The sequence below is a fragment of the Falco cherrug genome, chromosome 1, assembly GCF_023634085.1.
Source record: "Falco cherrug isolate bFalChe1 chromosome 1, bFalChe1.pri, whole genome shotgun sequence".
In the NCBI taxonomy this organism is placed as follows: domain Eukaryota; kingdom Metazoa; phylum Chordata; class Aves; order Falconiformes; family Falconidae; genus Falco; species Falco cherrug.
In genome coordinates, this window is record NC_073697.1 from 60,635,922 (window position 1) to 60,661,551 (window position 25,630).

At 34.4% G+C, this 25,630-nt stretch overlaps 1 protein-coding gene across 2 annotated transcripts in view; it reads right to left on the bottom strand.

Moving 5' to 3' along the window:
- Nucleotides 1-25,630, bottom strand: part of SGCZ (sarcoglycan zeta) — a 222,859-nt gene that overhangs the window by 47,268 nt on the left and 149,961 nt on the right. Inside the window, exon 4 of one of the 2 annotated variants that reach the window (XM_005433614.3) lies at nt 6,667-6,789. The exons of the other annotated variant lie outside the window; for it this stretch is intronic. Coding sequence (XP_005433671.1) covers nt 6,667-6,789 — 123 coding nt within the window. The remainder of the gene's footprint in view (nt 1-6,666; nt 6,790-25,630) is intronic. 2 annotated transcript variants of the gene reach the window in all.

Below are 25,630 nucleotides of genomic sequence, written 5' to 3' on the forward strand. Positions count from 1 at the left end.
CTACATAGTCACCTGCAGGCCGATGTAAGTACATGCTGTGTGTAATCTGAACTGGCTGGATGCATTCTACCCTTAACTGGAAGATATCAATCTAGCTGTACAATGTCCTGGACAAGAGATTTATTTATTTAGTCTCACCACTTTTAGCCTACCTATAAAACTTCCAGTTCAGAGGCAGCTTGGAGCTCCACATGTATGCTTGTAATCAGCTCTATAGTTGTACCTCCAGAGTAATGCTCTGACAGGTTGCTCTGTTGCCAAGGTTAGACTCCTGCAACAATATTATCTTTCAATCAGAGCTCTCATACAGACATGTCTGGATCTTAAGTGCTTCCCTGAGATCTAAATAAGCTTATCAGAAACCTTTTTCATTCAGCATATTTTGAGGTACATATTAATGCAGTCATTACCGAGGAAACACAGAAATTCTATATGTGTAATGCATTTTTGTTACTGACAGATGATGATAAAAAAAAAAATGGTTCATTCAGTGTTCAGGGTACTGAGATTCTGGCATATCTACTTAAAGGTTTAACATTTTACTGCAATATCAAATACAGTTTTACTGTGGTCACTTAACTTGGTTGTGTAAGCCACTTTAAATTGATTAAGAGCTTCCCTTCATCTTGTGTCACTTCAGTTTCCAAACTCCACCTGTCCTGAATGGCAATCCACCAACTAAACATGGTAAATCCCAGATCTTTCCCAGTCTTACTGAAATTCCTGTTCAGTCTCTGAAGGCACTAGGTATACACCCACCATAATAACAACATACATCGAACAATCATTTATATTTCTACATTTCAGTACTTGTTATAAATATTTTATGTCTACTTATCTAACCTAATTTGCAATTCATATATATTTCCTCATATATCTGTCATATTTCCTTTTTATAGCCATAAGCCATATATCTACTTTATAATTTCCTTTTAATTATTCTGGAAGACCTTTCTATATTTCAATTATCTGCAGACTCACAGTCCTACAGCAAATTCCTAAAATCAAAACCTACTTACTGATGCACTCCTTTTTGTTTCTCATCACGTGCAAGCCTTATTACAACTACAATTCCCACTATGAGATCTATTATTATGTTTGAAATACAGAAACAAAGTAATGTTCAGCTAATTACATCAACTCACACAATACAAACATGGAGCTCCATATATCTGAAAAGCTTTGTGGTTCAATAAAGTATGCAAGCAGTTGAACTCTATAGAACGATTACTAAAATCTTGGTAAAACATTAACTGACAAGTTTTTAACTAGCTTCTTATTTATTTACTCTTAACATATTAATTATCATTATTTAAAAAATCAGTTTTATTTGGAAAGGACTTCAGGTCCTGTGCTAAAACAGATTATACCACTCAGACATACAGCAATAAGGGATGACAGAAAATAAACCAGCAGCTAAGTAATAGGGAAACAAAATAAATTAGTTCCTCAGAAAGCTTATCTAGTCTAGATTATTTAGAAGTTACACAGCTTATTTGCTGCATCAAGAAAACACAACTGGATTTGACCGCAGAACAGTAATGGTTTCTGATGTAAATCCTATGCAGGTTAATTTGCAAACTCATTTTTGCCTTGCCTTTTTTTAAACATGATTAATAAAGAGGTACATCTACAAGTGCAACTGATTTAGAAGAAAGTACCTTGTAACAAATTAAGTTACACTACTGTTTTTATGGGCTTTGTAAGAAAGGTCAGAGATAAAATCATGGTTAAATAAAGAACACTATAACCAAGTCTGAATGAAGTATATGGATCAGAAGAACTGTAGGAGACAATTAAAAAATAAATTGCAGTCTTTTCTTCAAAAAAATATAAAGAGATATTCTTTTCAAAAAAAGAAAAATGTATAATTTGGATAAGACATTGTAAGTTTAATGGACAAAAAAGTCTCTGATAACATGCTTTTAGCCTTAACTGAGCAAACACCCTCAAAAGTCAGAGGGAAAAAAACCTCAGTTACATTGTCAAAAAAAGTAGGTGTTTTGCTTAGGGTATCACTAGGTGACCTCTGCTTTGCTTAGTACTTCTTATACAGTTGCTACACTACAAGTTTGGTTTAAGAAAAAAAAAAAAAAGGAAGACAAACTATACTAACGGAAATGTATAGTGGAAGTTTTTTATAGAAAGAATGACAACCTTCTTTCGTAGCAGTGTTTCAGAAAAGCGTACGTTGAGCTAGGCCGCCTTTATCTGTTTTCTCAAAAGTACTGCAGCAGGATAAAGCTGAGCTGTGATATACGCCTGTACTCGCACCAATCAGTGCGACCAATACAGTGTTTTCAAGTTCTGCTACAAGCTCATTTTAGAGAGATCATATTGCAATTAAAAGAAATATAGAATAAAAGCATAGGCCAGAAAACCTGTACTAAGATTTAAAGAGCAGAAGTAAAAGACAAACAGATACTCTTGCTCTGTAACTGCAGAGGGAGTAGAGAAGACTCCATGATGCTATAGGTGCTGTTCATTCGTTGGGACAAGGTGAATACAAGGGATGGACAGAGGTTTAACCATATGCAAAAAGGAGACTGTGAGCCCGCTAGAAACTGAGCTCCTTATTCCTGCTTGTTTCCCAGGTCTTTGGCAATGTGTTTACTTTATTGTGACTTTCTCTTCCCTCCATACAAAGCTCTACGATACACCCTGAACTTTGTTGGTAGGAGGCATCCCTGGGCAAAGGGGCAACACTATGCTGCAATTCTACTGGCTTTGCCTAACAAAGCAGAGGTTGAATCTTTTTTCTTCTTTCCTTGAATGATAAATTAGAAAGCTAACACAGTTAAAAGAAAAAGCAAAAGTAAAAACGGAAGGAAAAATAAGGAGCCTGAATTAAATCAGCCAGCTGCCTGATTTTAAATTGAGAGACTCTTAACAGGGAAATATGTATCTGTGATGTCTCTAAAACAAAAAGTGCTACTTCTGACTCCATATTTTTCTTATCTGGGAATTATATTAATATCTAGATTACTAGTCTGTTTCTACTATACCTTTCTTCCTGGAATAGACTGCCTATATAAAAATTCACAAATAAAAAATGTTACAAAAATAATCAATGAGAAGCTGTAAACTTAATCTTTCAAGTCTAAATTATTCAAGAATTTCTTATACTGCCTTATGATAGATTGCTTTTTAAAGCTCTGCATTACAAAAGCATTCTTCTGAATTGAGAAAAAGTCATATAAAGTAAATCTCACATTGCCACAGTAGTTTATAAATGCCCATGAAATGGGCACGCTTTAGAAAATTAATTACCAAAATGCATCATTTATTGGACCCACTTGCAGTGAAGTGTTTCCAAGAGACACTCTTCACAGCTAAGCAATAAAATAAGGTCAGGCTTTCATTGTAGTACCTCACATAACTACTTGTGAGAGTTTCGTCTCCAAATAAGCACAGCTTATTTTTGTTTTTTTGATACTAATTTTTCTTTTCTTTGTTCTTCCATTGCTCCTTTCCTATATTTACCCCAAGGCAACATGACTATCAAAATGCAGGCTTTAAAAAAACACACTAAAAAAATTCTGGTTGACATTTGACATTATGATGTCTTGCCAGGTTTCATCAGTCATTTCATATAGGGTAATGCAGTCTGATTGATGTAACTTACAGAGACTCATCACCTTTCATGAGTCTGCTAAAGAATTTAAAGGTATCGTACAATCTTGGATAGAATTCAAAGAGCTACTTATTACATGCAAGAAAGATGTTGTTATTTTATTTTTCCATGAAGACAGAAAATTTTTTTTCACCCTTTGGGAGATTTCTCTTCTTTAATTATTTCTCTGGAGATTGTATGGGCATACAACTTTTGGTCTCCATTGGGAAATCTGTGTTAAATAATTTGAGCTTTAGACTGGAGTCAACAGTAAAGCATAGATGTCTCATTATAGATTTATTATTTGGCTGAAGATTAGTACTTATGCTGCAGAAATCCTTTCAGGGTTACAGAAATTGGGATATGAGGTTATTTGGCCTAAGCCTTTCAGAAATGCTCATTGATTTAGAAATCTAATACCGTTCCCTTCATTTTTTTCCTCTAAGAAAATGATGGAAGAGTTAACTTAAAGTGGGCCCTAGGGATTTAAAGCATAAAATTTTGAAACTAGCCTTTTACAGCCTCATTATAAGACAGTTTACTAATGAAATCTGATTTCAAGATGATTATCCAGAAATTGGAGAAAATGATCTCAGCTTCATTAAATTACTTCTGAATAAAAACAAAAAAAGACAATTTTCAAGTTATTTTTAAAAGTTACTCTTTCAAATTAAAATTACAAAAATCCTGAACAGTTTTTTCTAAACAAACTACCCAAAATGTTGGATGTTAGGCTTTTTAATGGAACATAATTTTTATTTGACTTCATGACCTAAATGACAGCACTCGGAACCTGATAAACCCTCCTATATGCATATTTTCTTTGTGATATTTAAATGCTGTCTAAATCTTTCTTTTTCTGTGTGTGTGTGCACCAGTAATTCAAGTCAATGTTTTAATTGGTTTAACCCTCAAATAGTTTTTCTAGTCCAATGAAACGTTCTCCTGAAAATTCAATCCTAACTCTCATTTAGTTCTCATTTTAGCCACAGAAGGAAAATCAGTTACTTGAACAAACAACTCAAGTGGTGAGATTCTCTGGTAGGATTCAACAGGTATACAGTAATCCCTGAAACTCAGATGAATATATTAAAGCAGCATTAACTATAGGTTTTCCCTAGCCTTTTCTTTTCTGTTGTGGTTTGGGTTTTTTTGGGTTTGGTTTATTTTTTTTTTTAATATAAATATACATACAGTCAAGTGTATGTCTAGAATTAAGGAGAAAATTCTGTTTAATTCACAGAAACAAACTTATATCCCATGCTAAGCATCACTGAATAAATTTTCATTAGTTAGTCTGTGTTCTATGCGACTGATGTCAACAGGTGCTGTGGAACTCAAGCCCCTTTGAAGTTAACGACAGTTGAGCAGTGCTTTGCTTTTGAAGTCCAATAAAAAAAAATAAATTATCTTGACATCTACAACTCATGATTGCATTTCATAATGACAGGAAATCTAATCCTCTGTGTCATTAGTAAGATGTTTTATTTTTTAGCTTATGATAGATGCCTTGAAATCTCCCGTGTTTAATATTTACTTTCTCAGTATAATATTCTGATAAAGTTTGAAATTAAGAGGGATTCAGTATGATTCTCTTTTTTCTTCTTGTGTTAATCCAGTTATTATCTTAGGTTTTACTGTGGCAAAATTTTTTTACAACAGCTATCAATGAAGAATTGCTCCTGACTCAAAAAATCACCAATGTCTCCTCCTAACCTCAAATTTGGTAAACCAATACAATTTAATGTACCATATTGAATACTGCAACATCGCTAAACTAGCTGCTTGTAAAAGCTTTTTCTTTTGGTTTAACAGTATTAAAACAACTTGCTTGCTGAGAGAAGATAGACAGAGGTCAGACAGGAAGGAATGGGGAAGAAAAGTTATCCCACATACTGGCAAGCAACGATCTTGAAGGCTTATGAGGAAAGTCCAGTTTGACTCTACTTCCTGGATCTATTCTAATGTTGTATGTAGCATTATACAGAAGCAGAACTACCTAATACTTATTTTTAAAAAGAAGCTTGAAGTTGCTAATAATGCATTACTTAGTTTTAGAGACAAGAAAGAGATATCTTATAATCATCATAAACCAGAACCATCTTACACTTTCTACAGATCTGAACTTTCAATCTAGTAGGTTGATTTTGAACTCTGTAAAGCAGGCATCCCCAGATACAGACTGACCGAAAGCTAAACATCCCTGACTGGTGAAGCAATTCAAGTTCTGTATCTTATTTGAGATTATGAATATATTAGACTAGCTCAAGTCCAGCCTAAATTCAGATAAGATTTTATCAAGCAGTCAAAGTTAAAGCATTTATCTAAAACACACTTAGGTAAATGATTTTTTTTTTTTTTATAAGCTAACACATTTCTAATATCAAATGAGTTATTGATACATATAGATATATATGTAGTGATGATCGTAAAATGCCAAGGAGAACTTTTTTCAACTTACTGAACAAACTATTGAACAAATGTTCAAGTCCAGCCAAGGTTCCTACTACCTACACTTCAGCTGAGCCTCCTAAAGCAGAGTACATACCCTTAATTCACATGGAAGTTAGACTTGACACTTTGTGTACAGAAAAAACCAAAGGTCATATTATATAACAATAGTTTTTATCATTGTGAAGGGGCATTACCTAAACAAATGGCCTAGGTACTGCAAAACTATGCTCAATGGTATCATATAAAAGCCAGATCACTGTGATTTGTACCATAGTTTTTCCTGCAGAGTTTAAGTTCAAATCTGCCTGTACAGGAATTGATTTTTAGACTGTGCTGTATCTTTTGGTTGGTCAAGCAATCACTGATGATAAGACTTTTTCCTCACCAATGGTTGAAAATTTTGTTGAAGACTGATAGATTAATTATTACTAATTATAAAATATATTATATTTTTATATATTTTAAAATAAAATATTGTTATATTTTATATATATTAAAAACACACACACAAAAAATAAAACAAACCTAAAAAAAATCCCAAACAACAAACAGAAAGAAACAGAGTTTACTTCCATTTAGAAACCTTATTATTACCATACCTGTTACTTTCAGTCTGTCAGCTCCAATGACAATCTCATCTTCATCTGCAGAAAACAATACTTTTCCACCTTCACTTGCTCTCACTTCAAATCTTTTACACTGGGCCTCCACAGCATCAGCTCCTGAAATCAAGGAAGTGAATGTTTCATCTGTGATATTTTGTAAGAATAAAAGTAATCATTAGCATATATGGAATATCCAGAACATAGGAAATACATGATACAGGCTTGCTTTAAGCCTGGCACATAATTGGTATTACAAAATATTGTTAAATTAATTTACAGAGTAACTATTTTGCTATTGCATATTGGGATAGAATTTAAAGTAACTATAGAAAACATCTATTTCAATGTTCTGTGGAAGTCAACACAGAAATTTAGAATGTGCTTGAACTCTGAGATCTTGAAATGCCAATTCAGGCACAGCTTTCAGGGGTTTGCTCAGCTTAAATTACAGTTTCTTTCCAATTGAAAAAACAAACAAACAAAAACAACAACGTATGAGCCTATTCCATAAAGACCAACAAATCAACACAGTAGAAAAGTATTTTTCATTCAGTTTTACCGCAAACTTGAACAATGGAATAACAAAACAAAAAAACTCAACAAAGCAAAGAAAAAAGATGAAGGAAGATATAGCAATTTATTTCATAGTCTATGAAACAAGATTCCCAAATGTCTCAAAGCTCCAAAACCCTAAAAATTTTCTGAAATGGAGCCGACTTATGGAATTGCATCTAACGGTAAAATAAAAAAAAGGCTGCAGATACAAAACTCTGTTAAATTTATTGGTTTTCAATTTACAAGTCTTATCCTACTCTTCAGTGTTTTGTCTGCTAAGTTCTGAAAAGTTTTATTTTATTTTATTTTTTTAATAAGTGAAAGCAAAACTTCAGTTCTGAAAATGGTTCTGAAAAACAATGAAGCCCATATAGCACAACCAGCTGTAAGGCAAATTACAACATTTCAGGAAATAATTGCCTGATAATTTTCTCATTGATCCCTGATTAGATTTCTAATGTACATCCGAATGACCCATCAATATTATGGTTAAAAATCATGGGGAAGGCATTATGGCAAAGAAATCCATGTATGTCATTTCAGTTTATCAGTCTGGTTACAGGTTTGTAAAAAAAATCTGCTTCCATAATGTGGAAGTTTTCTGTTTAATATGCAAATGTACATTACCAAAATATATAATAAGAAATATAAAACCTGTAATAACTAACTTTGGATGAGGAATTGCCATAGTAGCCCTTAACTTGCAGAATCAGCTATAAAATTAAAACAACAATTCCTCTTTCAGATGAACTTACATTTGTACTGTGAAAAATTTCTGGCTATTTTTAATTCAATGACTGTAAAAAGAAAATGAAAATTAATTATAATAATACTTATGATGTCTTGTTTTCTTCAAAATAGACATGTTTACTCTGATGTAAAATTGTAAAATGGTATTTTCTACCTCTCTCTACAATATTTAAAAATATTATTTAAAATGCGATAACCAGGTTGTTGGATTTGTTTTGAAAAAAATCTACATTTTTATAAAGACAGACCAGGACATATTTCAGACAACCTATTGTTAGCCAGGTGATAAATGTTACATCTCACAAACATCCTAGGATGCTCACTAATAAAAGATGTAACAAAGTCTAATTGTCCATCAGGATAAATGTAATTACAATATATATTCACACATAGCTGTCTTACTGAACTCATCCATTACTAAAAATACTTTCGAAAGATCATTTCTGTTTCCCTGATAGTATTGTCCCCAGGTATATCTGAATTATTTATTTAAAATACTAGCACGTAGCTAATGATGCATGCTAGCAGTACGGTTGGGAAGGATACTCCATTCTTTTGCATCGCCACAGGTGAAGATATCTTCTTAAAAAGCTGTTAAAAATGTATTTGTATTTGTTATATGAATGCTTATTCTATGAAACCAAATGAGATCTAGACATTAGCAGGCCTCTAGTGAGTTCAACAGACTGTTGTGAGTCTGTCCAGTGGCAGAAACACAAGTGAAAGTTAGAAGGTCAATTCATATTTTTTTTCAATTTTACTTCTTAGTTTACAGATATGTTAAGCGTATATGTTGTTTCGCAAAATATATCATACTTTTGTTGGCTATATCCAGTTACTCTATGAAACTGGGACAAACTCATAACTCAGATTATTGTAAGAACTGTAATAAAACGTATGATATTACTATTTAATTCATTTGGAAGAAGGAGAAAATGTAAAAAAAAATAGGCTTTTAAAATACTTGCAGAAAATATAGATAATCTTTTATGGATGACTTCTGAAGTTTATATAATCCACAGATAATTTACAATCAATTGATAATTTACACACAGCTACAATTCAGTGATCAAAAAGATATATGACAGTCATGAACAAACACTGTTCACAACAGTAAAGCCAAGGTGTAACTGTCTTTACATAGCACAGCACAAAAAATTTTATTCTAGAATGCTTCTCATGGTTAAGAATAGGAAGACCTGTAGAGGCTAAAGATCAATGATTTCTTGTTGGACATAAAAGTTCCAGAAACCTTGTGGTTTGAAGAAAGATATTCAAGATAACATCAAAGTAATTGCTAAAACTATTGATAACAAAATAAGTGGTAGCTTCATACTTTCAATAAGAATGCATGCGGCTACTTCACCATTTCATTGCAGTTAGAAGAACAATTGTTCCCTCCCCATGTACCATCAATATTTTGCCCCTGTGTCCTCTGGAGGGTGAAAAAACAGGCCTATTGCTGAATTGTTTAGGCTGCCCTAATAAAATTGTACACTGAAAGATTCAAAATCCAATAGCATTACTATGGTAAGCAAAGAAACCATTTACATTTTACATAAGCCTTTTACAATGTCTAGCTTTTATTCATTGGAATATATTTTCTTACTACTACTTCTGTTATTTTTTTCATAATTGAAAAAAAATCTGATGCTATCAAAACATTCCATATTGAGACAGTTTTGAAATAGTATTTACTTTTGGTTTGAGAAAGTTTGTTCTTCATTTTGAAATATTTAAAAAGCATACAATAAAAATGCATTAATTTAATGCATAATTTATAAAAGCCATTTTTAAATTGACTTAAAATATATTCCTTTGAGGAAAAATTGGAAGCAAACATTTTTCCTGGTTTAGTCACAGGTTTGACTTCCAGATCTTAAAGACCTTCTAGAATTGTGCATTTATTTTTCTGCACAAGTCTAGTTTTCAATAATGTTCTAATTTACATTTATAAGAATGTAAATTTTGTAAATTTCCAAGACTTGCCTTAGAATAGAATGTATTACACTTCATAAGGGCTACATTTTGAATCATTATTGGAAAGCGTAGGTAAGAATTCTGTTGAAGTAGATTTCAGTTAATGAAAGATATGAATTTTATATTACACAATAAGTTCATGACTCCAGGTTGGTTAACAACTACCATAATGTTCTATGTGAAACTCTTGCATTCCAGAACATATTATAAATATAGCACTTGATAGATTAACACAATAATCAAGAAGATCACAGACTTTAATATCTTTAAACACCACTGTATACAAAACACTGTATTATTTCCCCCGTTTTGCAGAAGGAAAAGACATTGCACAAGACATAAAGGTAACACCAGTCCCTAAAATGTAGGCATATCCTACTGGTAAGTGCATTCACAGAGCTCAGTATCTGGTTTGCCTGCACATGCTGGACTGGTGTGGCACCCCTGGACTGGTGTGCCTGCTGGGTGCCCTGCCTGAGTGCTTGCATTTCCTTTGGAGGGAAACTGCAAGGAGGATGGAGAGCCTTTGAGTCTCACTTCAACAGTCAGAGAGCATACTTCAGTCAGATTTTGGGGAAACATCTGAGGACAAAAAGCTTAAATTCCTTCCTAGATCTTCTGGATAAAAGTCAGTCAGGATATTTGTGCTATGACAGGTAATAAACCCAGGTACACTGAGTGCCTTTTGCTTCAAGTGAAGCATTGTCTGAAGAACGGTTTGTAATAATACTTTGCTCATTTATGCATACAGGTAATGAGAACACAACAAAGGGGACAAAGTTTTTATTATGGCCTGTTTCGATAGAAGAAGGGGTAATGGTTTCAAAGTAAAAGGGTGGATTTTTAGAGTAGATGTAAGGAAGAGTGATGAAACACTGGAACATGTTGCCTAGTGTTGGTAGATGCTCCATCCCTGGAAACATTCAAGGTCAGGTTGGATGGGGCTCTGAGCAACATTATCTAGTTTAAGATGTCCCTGCTCATGGCAGCGAGGGGTTGGAGTAGGTGACCTTTAAAGGTCCCTTCCAACCCAAGCGATTCCATGAAAAGCAAAACACTTCACTCAACTGATTAGAAAAAAAAACCAAACCCCAATACAACCAGTGTTTATTGTCACAGTCTGGGAGATTTGGTTTTTAACAGTGACGGGCTGAAAAGCGAGGAGTCCAGGCTGGTGCTCTGCCTGCCTGAAAACAGCAGCAGCATCCTGCAGTGACAGGAAAGCAAAGCTGAAAAGGCATGGAACATTGAAGCTGTCCTCGTCCTGCAACCAAAGTTATGCATCAGGAAACCAAAGGATAATCACAAATAACTGAATACTAACTAGTTTAATCTTTGTTTAAGAGCCGATGATTGCTTAGCTACCTAAAAGTAAGTGGCATTATAAATACTGTGATGCTGTTAATTTACAAACATGAAAGTTTTTAGCTCTGTAAAGAAAAGGGACTAACAGAAAACATGAGAGAAATCAAAGAGAAAAAAGATCTGCCACATTCTTACTCATTATATATCACTGCAAGTTACAGCCCATGTTTCAACAGCTGTCTTTTAAAACTTGTGATGTATTTAGGTTAATATAGCTTTTCATGAAGATTGACTTACAGAACAATGATCTAGACCTTCTACAAAGAAATGCATATATTTTATTTAGATGCTTAGCATGTGTGCTTCTTCAGCATCACAGTGTATGAAAGTACACCTAGCGTTCAGTTAGTCCAAAATATCATTACAGGATATAACTACAATTTTATGATAAAATAAATGGGCTTTTTAATTATGTTGCACTCAGGACTTAACAGTGCATCACTTAGTATTACTCACTTATCACTGAAAGAGTGGTTAGTGCATTCAAGCCACTTGAGAGATTACTAACAAAACATAATACACGTTATGTTTGTCTCTTTGACGTAGAACCAGATGTGAAAGTCATGAAAATGGCATTGAGTAGTTAAACCGCCTACTGAGTAATCAATGCTATCAAAATGGAATTCTCTTTCATTACGTTTTGATTTCCCAGTTGAAATAAGTGTAAGCAGTTGCATGTGCAATGCATTAGTGTGTTATCTTTTTAGCTGTAATGGAAATTGCTGTGTTCCAGAAACATTCTACAAACATATATGTCTCATAAAATGTCTGAATCTTTATTATACTAACAAAAATGATGCATCACCTCTTAGAATACTTTGTATGAACAAAGAAAATACTTTGAATTTTTTATCTCAAACTCGTAGAGCAATCACACTATCCACTATGTTTATTTTCAGCAAAACTTATCTGCTTGAATAATGCATATTTCAGTCCAGAGAAATAAGCATGAAAAATCTATCTTTCAAATTCTGTTTGAAAAATTAATTTCTACCAAACACATGCTCTGAAGTGCTTTCTAGCTGTGCTACCTACTGTACTACTAACCTTCTTCATACTAGAGATTCAGTCAGCTTAATAGCTTTAACCACCAGGATCAAGGTATGTCCATGTCAATCTCACTTGTAGTCTTGTGTACAGGAAAATTGTTTACTTGTAAATTCAGTTGTATAATCGTGAATTAAGTTACTAAATGTCTGTGAAATTCCATTAATCTAAAGCATATACATGAAAAATGTACATTTCATATTCATCCATACAGCATATATAATGATGGTTTATTACACATGCTTGCTGAACAGTAGTTGTATAATCAAATCTATCATTAAGCCAGCTACATTAAAAATGGTACAAAGCATAAAATTATTCACTTTAGCTATAGTTAAGCTGTCTTAAATGAGAATGTTGACCGATGCATACAACAGGGGTACAGAAAATTATAGTGCTGTAATCCAGATTAACACTAATAGAGAATAAATTTCAAGACAAGAACAGTATCTATGTTGAATATGTACAGTGTCTAGCTTGACTTACTTGTTAAATAATACCATAATAACAACTATGTAGAAGGCAAGCATTTAACATTTTGCTTTTTAAAGTCAATGATGCCCTGTTCTACTTTATTATTATTTAGGAAAAAAAAAAAATTATAACCACTGCTTGGAATTATAATAAATGCTACCAAGAACTCACCAGTCTTCCAAGGCTCAGATACGACCATGAAGATACAATTTTAAAGATGGAAGGGTAAACACTCCCTTTACCAAATACGATTTAAATGTTGTCAGGTAAAAATCTTGATTTGTATAATACTGTAATTACATGACAAATGTAAACCATTGGTAAGGTTTTGGGTTTTTTTTAAGCAAGGAGATCAAATTTTCGGTATGTGATAAGCATGCATAAGTAGTTTGGGGTGGGTGTTTTTTTTGTTTTTTTTTGGCAGAACTATGAAGTTTATTACGGTGGTAACTGCTGCTCATCCTGGACAGCATATAGTGGGTTTTTTTCCACTCTTTGGAGAACATTTACAGCCATTACAGCTTGCTGGTCAGTTCAGATTTCCCTTACCAACAGACTGAACTTCACCTCAACTAATTCTGTGGTTATGCATATTTTGCTTTATAATGCACAGTATTATGTTTTTGCTGTAGGAAAAGATATTCAGGTTTTAACTCTTTTTTTTTTTTCCTAAGTATTTTCCACAAAGTTAATCTCTCTTCCAATTTTCCATAAAATGATATAATAGAGGTAATAATGCTTGTATGAAACTTGTGAAAATAAGAAACAATATAGAAAGTCATTACTGTGGAGACAAGACAGACAAACTAAAAGTTGTAATTTCCGCAATTGCACCAGTTTCCACCCAAACATACTTTAGTCTTAGTTTTTACTTTTTTAAGAATACCAAATACTGCTCATTATTCATTTAGCACACAAAAAAAAGAATGTTTGGGACTTTAACCTTATATATAAGATGATGATATGTTCTTTCTCAGCAGTAAAGTGCTCTGTTCACACTCCCATCAACAACCGTGAAAGTAGCACAAACATTAAAAACAGGCTGAAGCTAATGTTTGCTTTGCTTTGTCTTCTGGTCTGTTTCCAGCCATCTACAATGCACTTCCATTGATTTTCAACTTACCGAAACATAAGTTGAAACTGAGATGCACGGGGAATAGTAACTATCAAGACTACTAAATACACAAGCTACACTTTTTCTCTTTTCTGTTGATAAAGATATTTTATGAGCTTATGTCAATGTAGATGAACACAACAGTTGTGCCTGATTTCTAAATCACCTTCTGTGTCCATCTGGCAGACAACAAATTCAGACATAGAAATAGATAGGAAATAAATCACAAAATAAAGGAATTACCATAAATTTATGATCTTTGTACATGAAGAACATAATGAAATTCAATGTATTGTGTTCTAATTCCTCAATGAAAGATGGGTTATTTAAACATTTATTAAATGCAGGGTATTTTTGGATGGCAAAGTAACTTTTATGAGAAAGTGTTGAAGCTTCTGAAATTGGAGGTAAAAGAGATAAAGCATTTTTAATAAAGAATCAAGCCTGATCTGGTTCTAAAATAAATATTTGTGAAATATACACCTAGAAAAAATTGTGTTAATAATCACAGGAAAGTTAGACATTAAATTATTTTGGCCAACAGAGGTCTCAGAAAATTTTCAGTGAATGCAAATGCAATAATGCAAATGAAGGACTCATACCAGCTGAATAGAAGCATTGAGGAATTTGAATAAAAAGAGCTTTCAGCTGGGAGCAAGACATCTACACAAGCAAACATTCATGGCAATCAGAACATATTCTGTATTCTGTTTGCTGACGAAGGGAAGGGACCATCTTCATTATATGAAAAAAACTGTGAAAGTGGCAGTTAAAAAATAACCTAGCTGGGTCTGTTAATAGTTCATGGCCATGCTATGGAGGTGTCAGAGACCTACTGCTTTTAGGAGAGGTTGACCTTTGAGGTTTCCTAGTCTGAATGATGACCTATTCAGACAAGGGAAACTGGAGCAAGTGCTAGACCAGAAGCAGCAGTGCATGTATTCATTATCTTTTTTAGCATCAGACTATAGTGAATAAGACAGGCTGTTGACATAAACTAGCACAGGGATAAGCTACACATTTATGTAGGAGAAAAATACATGAACAAAGAATGTTAAGTAGAATGATCTGAATCAGACTACAGGTATGGTGGTAGCATATTTCTGCCTTCTTCATGATCTACAGACCCACGGGTAGCCATAGATAGTGATATTACCGGTTTAAGACTTGGTCAAATGGAAGCTCACAGGAAAATTCTACCCTCCTGGGCAGCTTTTGCTTCTAGGAACTTCATTAAAAGATACACCTAAAATATTGCCTATCACCTTGGCAATGGATGGAATATATCCTTCCCTCTGCCTTCCTGGTGCTTCCTGATGGTGGAAACCCAGGTATGAAAATATAGGTGAAAATTGTGTTAAATTTGCAGCAGACCGCACTCTCCACGCTAATTCTATACGATGTCACGATTCCACAAGAGCCAATCTGTGCTTTTTGCTCCTGCTATCCCTATCACATGCATTTTCTATTGGAGACTTTCAGAAATTACATGGCTAATAATATACCTTTGGTCTGATCTGATACAGCTATTCATAGGTTTCATCAGCTATGAGCAATACACATGGATGAATAAAAGTGAAATGTGCTTGTAGTTTGCTTGAGCTTTAAGTTAATGCATTTATTTTGCTTCTGTAATGGCTAAAAACATATGCATTGTCTGCTCCTGTGGCTTGGCTGAGAGGTTGTAACTTTAGCTGTAATATATTAATCACTTACATGGGTCCTTAGGTAAGAAAGCTAAGCAAGTCAAAGGAAGATATGCCAGGCTCGTTGTATGTGTAAAACTTAAGACTGTATGTTTTGCTCTATTTATAATCTCATTAAGTTTAGTTTATTCAAAACATGAGCTAGATGAATTGAGGCTTGTGGTGAGTATAATGAGTTTCCTATCTGACTAATTTTTCTCATAATACTATAAATATATTATAAACATATATAAATAATATATAAGAGCTATATTTAAAATAAGTATCAATTCATAAAAATTACTAAATAAAATAAATTAAATGAAATATATTTAAATATAAAATAAATACTAAATAAATTAAATTATAAATAAATACATATTATTTTGTATTACAAGCCTTATTGCATTATCTTTCCTATGGATGTTTTCTCTGCTGTCCAGGAATCTTTCTTTGTGATACCAGTAAATAGCCACACTATGTTAAAGTTCTCTTACAGCTGCTTTTATCAACTTAGCTTTCACTGACAAGCTCAAATGTCCATCTGGTGCAAATGAATGAATTATAACTTTAATGTATTTTGGAGTAATCCAAAACATGAATGGGAATAACAAATTTATCAATTTTTCTCCCTCATGATGAATGGAATCTGAACAGCACTAAATCCTAAGAGAATTTTCCAAGTTTTCATCATTATTCTCAAACTTAGCATTCTTACCTTTATGTGACACAGTTGGTTTTTACAACTGAAATAATTTACAAAGCTGATCATATACCTTTTGGAAGCTGAGGTTTACTGAAGCAGTCTATGGGCTACATTTCCATGCAACATCAGTGGAAAAGTGTCCATTGCCTTGGTTAGCTGAATTAGGCAATAAGTTTATTTTTATGTTGTTTGGCCACTACACATCTTACGAAAACCCAGTTGCCAACTAAGTAACTGAAGTATATTATTTACCGTGTATTTCACTGAAAAGAAATCAGAGTTAAACCCAGACAGAACAATACATAATATAAGGTACATGACTACAGGCTGTGCTTATCAGCACATTCAAATCAAATAGCAAGAGCAGGAACAAGACATTAAGGAGAGTGTGAAATTTCTTCATTACATAGACGAATCTCAAAGATAAAATAGGAATGTTGCATTTCTCTCTGGGAAATATAACATCTTAGAGATTATAAGCTCATTCATTCCTCTCTCAAACTGTTTCTATTTACCATTATTTATTTCCTTTAGGTCAGATTCAGCCTGACTTTTCTATTGAACGTTGTGAAAATTTCCCAGAAATTCTACTGGAAATCACTTGTCTGTAAATCTCTACAACCTTTCTTTTTTTCTTATACAGATCTGTTATTTGACCTTTTTGCACCCATTGAGACCTTATCTCTTATCAACGTACTTTCTGAAATAATTGCTAATAGCACAAGTACCTTTCTGCTGCCTGCTTTATCATTCTGAGGTGAACTGGACTTGAACTGAAATTCAATGAAGTCAAATACATTCATGTAACCTAATGGTTCCTTACCTTTTCTCATCCTGATTTTACCCTGTGACCTTTTATACTAACTGTTATGTATCTTGCTTTGTGAAATTTAAAAGGAAAAGCATTTCAGTTTTGTCTTTCTTATTTCTTACTGGTAATATTCTCTGTAGGTTTTAGACAAATTCTGAAATTTATTTCTACTCTGTGTTTTGAACATTTTGGGGGATTTATTAATATAAATCAAAGGCTAATGTAAATATTTGTATTTATATTCTCTCTATATGCTTATTATTCAGAAGTTAGTTTTCAATCTTCCTCCCCCCTCCCAATTTCATCAAAAAGATAAAAGTTGTTTTTCCAGATGCTTTTGGCAGCTGTCCATGGACTTCTAATACAACCTGCTGTGACTAGAAAATATTGTATAATTATATTCACAATGTACTGAATTAGACCATTAAAAGGTTTCTGAATGCAGATTAAACTTTTTTAAATCAATAATTGTATTCATCACATTTTCAGATAAGACAACTGAAACAAAGGTTAAAAGCTGCCAGAGTACTTAGGAGTTCTTGGAAAAGGAATGTTAAAAAAACCCACAATTTTACATTTCTGTAAAATGAACTCAACACTGACACCTGTAACATAGGGAAAACTAGAAAAAATGTTTTTTCAAAGTGACTGTTTCTCAGATTATCTGCTTTAGCTAAAGGGTACAAAGTTATCTGTGTTATCTAAAGTTATCTATGCAAAAGGTGTTAGCATTTCATATAAAATTGCTTTATCTGTGCAATATGCGTTAACATTTCAGATAATCAGGCTTTATCTGAGAAAGTTTTAATGATAAAATGTACAAAATATTAAAAGACACACAGGATTAATCTATAAAAAGGCTAACACTGGGTACTACTGAGTAGTAAAATAGGAGTAAAAAACTATAGCCTGATGACCAGAAAAAGATAATTTTAAACTCTTCTGGTACTTCGCAGATCAGTGAACTGCATTTGCAGATTTCCAAACAACTGTCATTGAATATTATGATAGCATAAGATGATGATGGCTCAGCCCAGCTCGGAGGATTTTTATATTATCCATTTAGGAAATTACTTGCCTCCTTGCCCTTGACAGTAGAACAAGGGCCAGGAAAACTGCAGAAGCAGGATAAAAGCAGATTTGGGCTCTAGCTTCTGGAAGTGTCTCTTCTGATTAAGGTTCTCAATGAAATTCATCATTGACTTGTAACACAGAAGGTGCAATTCAATTCACAGATGAAGACATCTACCTGAAATTCCTGCCCTGCTGACACTTAAATTCTGTGTGTCCTTATCTGTGATTTGAATCACTCCCAGATTGCCTGCCTTCCAAACACACCACTTACAAAGGTTATATTGGTAACCTTGGGAGTAAGGTTTTACGGTAACTGAACAAGTTTAGTATCATGGGGAAATCTGAAGTGTCCTCAGAGGTTCGTATGATTTTGTACCTGGAAAGGAATCTAACCTAGATGCAGATGAATGTATAAATTCAGAGGCAAGACTTGCAGCATGGGTGGAATTTTTGTCTGGGCTTGAAAGCTTTTCCTTTGGCAGCATGGCAAGCCAACTAGAATCACTCTACCACAGAGAAAATAGATGTGCTAAATTAGCATCTGGCTTCATATACAAGTTCCACAGAGAAAAGAAATCAAACCCAACCAATCAACCAACCAACCAAGCAAAGACCCAGAAAAGACCAACTAGAGACAGAATATCAGCAAATTTCCCTTTCTTTCTTACAAACCAGGTGAGTGTCAGAACCATCCCATCATCCCTTTCCATAACAGAAAACTACTTTCTCCATTCCAGAAGGAAAATGGTTAGGAACTTTTCACTAAAACCTGTCAGCTTTAAGGTGGTAGGTAGTCCAGGTGCTTTCATAATACACATGAGAGAAGAGCAACAAAACAGCTTCTCCAAACAAAACATCTGTCCAGAACATCACAAAGGGAAACTCATGTTTGGGACTCTAATGTTGGACTAACTTATTTTAAAGGCAATGAAGTCTTTAATTTTTATTTGGAAAAAATGCTCACTCTGTATTACTTTGATCTATAACTGATGATAGTGATTCAGTGAGTGATAACTATTCCCAGTGACTAATTAATTTCAGATTTATGGAATGCTTTTCTTCACAGGAAGAAGCCTAGCTCAAATTTTTAAAATATTCAGCTAATCATTAATTCAGTGCCATCTGTTCATAATTCAGCTGCAACTGCAATATTTATCACCCTAGGAATAACCTAAGGAAGAAGAAGGTATTTTCAAAGATATATTTATGTCTTATAGAAATTATAAAAATCCATATTAATTTAAATGTCTTGTACATGCCTGAGACATTATTTCAAGACAGCTCTGCCCATCTACAAATAGCACAATTAAAAATCTCTAGTATTGGCATAAAGTGGAATTTGAAACTCCATACTCTTCTGAATGAAGGCAAAATAATTAAAAGGCAAATAAACATAATTATCTTGATAAATAACCACAACAAACCAGCTATGTTCCAGTTATGGATATTAACTGGTATTTTCCAATATGTTATTTGAGTTTCAGTGTTATACATTGAAGCTGGTTTTGGAACTGCATATTTTTATAGGACTCAGGCAAATCAGTGCAATAAATAGAAAGTAAACTTCAACATTAGTGCTTTTAAAACCACACAGTAATTCTAACATAACAGTGAGATGCATTTTCTCATAATCTAAAGACATGTGAGAGGAAATTCTAGAAAATACTGCATTCATCTCTGGAGCCCCCAATATAAGAAGGGCATGGACCTGTTGGAATGAGTCCAGAGGAGGGTCATGGGCACGATCAGAGGGCTGGAGCCGCTCTCCTGTGAAGACAGGCTGAGAACTGGGGTTTTTCAGCCTGGAGAAGAGAAGGCTCCAGGGAGACCTTCTAGTGGCCTTCCAGTACCTCAAGTTGGTCTACAGAAAAGCTGGAAAGCAACTTTTTTTACAAGGGCATGTAGTGATATGACAAGGGGTAATGGTTTTAAACTAAAAGAGGGTAGATTTAGATTAGATATTAGGAATAAATTCTTTACTGCGAGGCTGGTGAGGCACTGGAACAGGTTGCCCAGAGAAGCTGTGGATGCCCCATCCCTGGCAGTGTTCAAGGCCAGGCTGGATGGGGCTTTGTGCAGCCTGGTCAAGTGGAAGGTGACCCTGCCCAAGGCAGGGGGGTTGGAACTAGATGATCCTTGAGGTCCCTTCCAATCCAAACCATTCTATGATTCTATGAAAACAGAAGAGGTTTTATTTCTTTTTTGATACTAATCTAATAGATACTACCTAATAGATAGAACTAGTGATCCAGGAAGTTCATTACCTTGTGTAGAGAAATAATTTTTATGGACAAACAGATAAATGTTTCCAAGCTTGACTATCCACTTGCAAAAATCTTTCACATATAGAAACAGACTAATTTCCCATAGCTGGCTTAGTAAGATAACAGAAAGAACTCAGACTTGTTAAAGTTAACTTAGCTGAATAAATAATCTAAGTCTACAATCAAATTACTTCTCACCGATAATTTTGATAGATCTCTTTGCTGTCGCTTTAATATCTTCAGCAGCAGCATGCTGTTGAGTTTCTTCTTCCAAGTGTTCTCTATAGCTCTGAAGGAAAACATCAGAAAGACCTCACTGCTCTTCTCGGTCTCTCTTCCCCTTGCCCCACACCCTCACCCCCCATGTTTTGTATTTAATTAAGTTTAAAAATGGGTTCTTACTTATTTGTCCTTATTTTGTCTTTCACCTAAGCCACACCTAAGCTTAATATTAATGAGCTGTCTGAACATTAGGGAAAAAAAAGGGGGTAAAAATAAAATCTTAATGTCCTGTCAGGGACTTGCTAAAGGTCCAGATGCTGTAGGTAATTTAATAATGCTTAGCACCCAGCAGCAGCCTTGTGAATGTCACAATGCACCTGTTTTTGCAGTTAAATGAAGTACTAGCCGTTGATAAAGCTATAGACAAAGAATTAGAAGCATCTTTTAAAGATACACTCTATCCCCCAAAACCTGCTTAAATACCTCCAAAAAATATCCATTTCTTTGACTTTTGGGATCTCTCTCCTACAAAAGGGAATAGCTTCCCTGCTCTGAACATTTGGGTAACAGTAATGCTGTCTGTATTGGCCGACAACATGTGAGTAACAACACCAGGACAGATGGCAAGGGATTAACGTTTAAACACTAAGACTTCTGTACCACCATGCACACCACTAATGACCTCTTCCCACTCAGACCCTACTTATAGAATGAAATCCAACCACTGCTTGTAGTTGCATGTCCTCTGGTATGGTACGGGGAAGAAAAAAAAAATTAATATTGAGGATAAAATATTTGAGAATTGAAACAGAATATCCTTTTCCCTAGTTTTCAGTGCCAGTTTTCTAGAAACAGTTAAAGTAAAATGAGGTAATAAAAAGCTTGTAAAGCAGAAAAGTAAGTGGAGAACTGCCGTGTCACTGGCAGAATAGCCATTGATAATTGAAATTTACTTCAGTGTATGTCCAGTCCTACTACAGATGCTCTAGAGTCAGAGTTGGCATTGAGATGAAACACCCAGGCACCGAGCTGAGGCTCATACCTAGCGTATTAGACACCTGTCTGCACAGGGTCACTGATGCACTTTTGCTTCCCCTCCGTAATCACAGCCTGGAAAACACTGATTTAGTGTTCCCTTTCATCCTTTTCCCATCATCTCTAAAGTGGCAGTGGGTACAGAACATTAATTATTGCCCTCTTAAGAAGCCTGTGACTGCTGTTTTCCTGAAGGTTATCCTGTGGGAAGCCAGAATGTGGCCAGTCCTCTGTGTGCCCGCCATTCCTGCCAGCACCAGCTGTCAGCAGAAGTGAAGCCTTGAAGCCTGGCTTCCATCAGGCTGCCTGAGCAAGACCTGCTACTTGTCTCTCTTCCTCCCCTCCATGGATTTAATCTGTACCCCTTCAAAAGAATCGTGGAATATCTCAAGTTGGAAGGGACCCATAAGGATCATCAAGTCTGACTCCCTGCTCCTTGCAGGACTACCTAAAACTGAACCATGTGTGTGAGAGCATCATCCAAATGCTCCTTGAAGGCTTACAGGCTTGGTGCTGTGACCACTTCCATGCGGAACCATGTTCCAGTGACTGACCACTCTCTCGGTGAAGAACCTTTTCCTAAAGTCCAGTTTGAACTTCCTCTGACACAGCTTGATACCTTTTCCACATGGAAAAGAAAAAATATCTAATTTCATAACAGCAGCTCAACAAAAAATATTTAGAGTGAATAAATTGAGCAGTTGTAGAAGGAAAAAGAAAGCACACTGCCCAGTAGCTGCATATGCCTTAAAGAATTCTAAAGTCCAAAGTTAAGAATGCATATTGTGACTTTGAAAAGCCATCTTTTCCTCCGTGTGCTTGTCCTTTCGAAACCAGCTCTTGATTATGGAAAGAAAAACACATTGAAAACCAGGTACTGGACCTCAGAATTCCTTCCAAACCTAGATGACGAGTAAACTTAGAGAGAAAATAACCTGCATGTATTTTGTTCATGCTACAAATGTTATAGAGAGAAGTATCAGGCTAGTTATATATATATATAGTTATATATATATATAAAAATATCTTCTTTTTTTGTCCATCAACTGCAAACAGCAGAGGGTGCTCTCCACATTAGATCAATACAACTTCACACCAATTTCAGGTATTAACTGTTAAGGGCTGTACTTTGTATCCAAGGTAGAAATAGTCCTCCTGAGCTCAGACCCAGGGAAAGAAAAAGAAAAGAAGAAAAGATGGATCAAGACTCAAATGATGAAAACTTTCAGAGTCTGAAGAAGGCAAAAGGAAGAAAAAAAATATACTGGATGCAGAAATAAGAGGAAGAAGTTTGAAAACCCTGGCTCTGAAAGTACTGATGTAGTGTTTAGTAATTCAACAAAAGAATCAAAGAAGATTATGTATAACGATTTAGTGAGGAGGATAACACTTAAAGCAAGAAATCTTATACCCACATCATGGATTCTCTTTGCTATGCACAATGAATCAAAATGCACGAGTACTCTCACTCCTGAAATAACCATGCAGAAATTGCAAAGAATTGCACAGAAACTGTACAGTCCTACTACTGCTTGTGTTTATTCATGGGGGAAATTTTACTTCTTGACATTTCAACTGACACGATACACTCTTGTATTTCAGGAAAGAGGTTTCAGGTTAAATAATTGCCATACCTACCAGAAAGAAATACTACTTGGTCCTAAAGAAATGACAAAGAAATAGCCTACTACTCGTTATTTTTATAGTATGGTGTTCATATGGCAATTCATAAGGGAGATGTAAGATATATTTTATACCATAGGGTATTTCAAATATTAAACAGCACAGTAGTGTTATGTCTGCATATAACATATAATAAAAGTATCATAAAGATATGAAAGGTATTGTTTAAAAATTGAAAATTTACCTAAATGATTAAAACCAATCTGAAGTACTTGATAAAGTCTCTCTCTCTTATATACCCCAAGCACAAAGTGGATTGCAAATGGTTAATGATACCAAGTATATTTAATAGTTTTATGAGTTGATTATGTAATGGATATATGAAGAAGTATTATTTTTCAATCCAGTTAATACAAGGGTTAGTCACAAGAGCCTGAATGTCAAATGTACCTATGCAGATTAACACAGAGAATGATGCAATTAATTTACAAATGAAGGAAAAGTAAAAACTGGAAAAGTTATTTGCAACTGTTTTTTTACTAGTCCCTTAACTGTTACTGCCTCTTGATGCTGAATCAAAACAAACAAGTCAAGAAGCTTTCTATTATTGGAAGATGATTTAAACAGAGAATTGCAGGAGAAATATGGATGAATTCCAAATAAATTAACATGTTAATTTTTAAAAGGTTACTTTGGCAGACCTATCAAAGTGCTGGCAAAGAGGCTGAAGTTTTGACCACTTTTCAGAGCCTCATATTTTCTCAATATCACACTTATAGACAATTAACTAATGGGAGAAGATTCTCATGGTAGTCTAGCCAAAGTCATTATGAGGATATCGGAATATATTTTATGTGAGCTTCTATTCTAAAACCTGTTATAGCACAGATGGTTTGTAAAAAGACTTTTCCAGGGACTAGACAGACAGAAAGAGACGCAACATCACATTGCACTGTAAATTATGAGAAGGGATGAGACTCTGATTCCAGCTGGACATTTCAACTGTTATGATCAACATGGCTTGCTTTCTGACTGCCTGTTGGCTCGTCTCACGCACTTTGCCAGGAGGAGATGTAAAGCCATATGGCCTCTCAGGCACTTGTCTGTGGTACCTTCTGCAGTGATTCCTGAAGTTGAAAGAGATCTTTTAACTCTGCAGTTAAGTACAAGGTAGCTAACCTGTACTAAAAAAAGGGCAAGTTTTCTCACATTTACTTCTGCTCAAAAGATCTGATACTGGATTTGTACCTCAGACTAGTAAATGAGCTGTATTTTCATCCTCTGATAAATTGTTTATATTCCTATGATACTTAGAGCGTTTAGTTAGCTATAAAACTTTGTTTAGAAACATTATACTGCAAAAATTTTATACTCACAATGTATAATATTTTGCTGTGTAAGTTACCTAAATATTCTCTGAATCAACAAGTAACTGACTTAAAACAAGGAAAAAATTTGGAAACAGTAATTTTCAACAGAAAGTTACATTTAAGGTGCAAAAACATCTGAAAAAAAAGGAAGTGATGCAAATAATTTAGCACAGAAATTACAGATTCTGTGTTCATATTTCTAATTAGAAAAAGAAGAGGAATCCAATTAAGTTAAATAAGTTAAAAATCTTTGTTACAATGAGAAAAGACTGACCAATAACAAAATGCTAGGAAATCAGATTTTAAGCTATTCCATATTCAGTCTGAAGTTCTATATGAAAAATTCCTGTTTGTACATCACCACAAAAGCTGGACTACTAATTCATCTATGTATAGTAGGAGTGAATTGCTTGCATTTCTGATTTCCACACATTAAAGTGGTTTTAAGGACCCCAAAAAATTTCTTCAGTCTGTATTTTGGTTAAGGAATACAAATTCAGGGAATACTGAGAAATGGATAACTCATTCATCTGACTTTGGTTTTGCAACATGGCTTCCTAACAATGTTCATAATCCTACCACACCACAGTGGTTACAAGAGCAATTGCTTTAGTATGAAAATAAAGTTTAGCAGAACATTTAATATTTTTTAGATTTTTGAAATTTCACTGTAGTTTGGGACTACAGGGAGGCAAACCTCCCTGTAAGGGAAAGGAGAAAGGCTTTATTTTACATGTTGCTGGCAAGTAAATTCTGATCCATAGTTGCCCAGTTGAATGCTAGAATCAGCTAATGAGGGACTATAAGACAACATCATCCCTTCTCTCCCCAGTACCCTGCTATCAACAATACAAGAACAACCATACAGATACGAGAGGAGTTG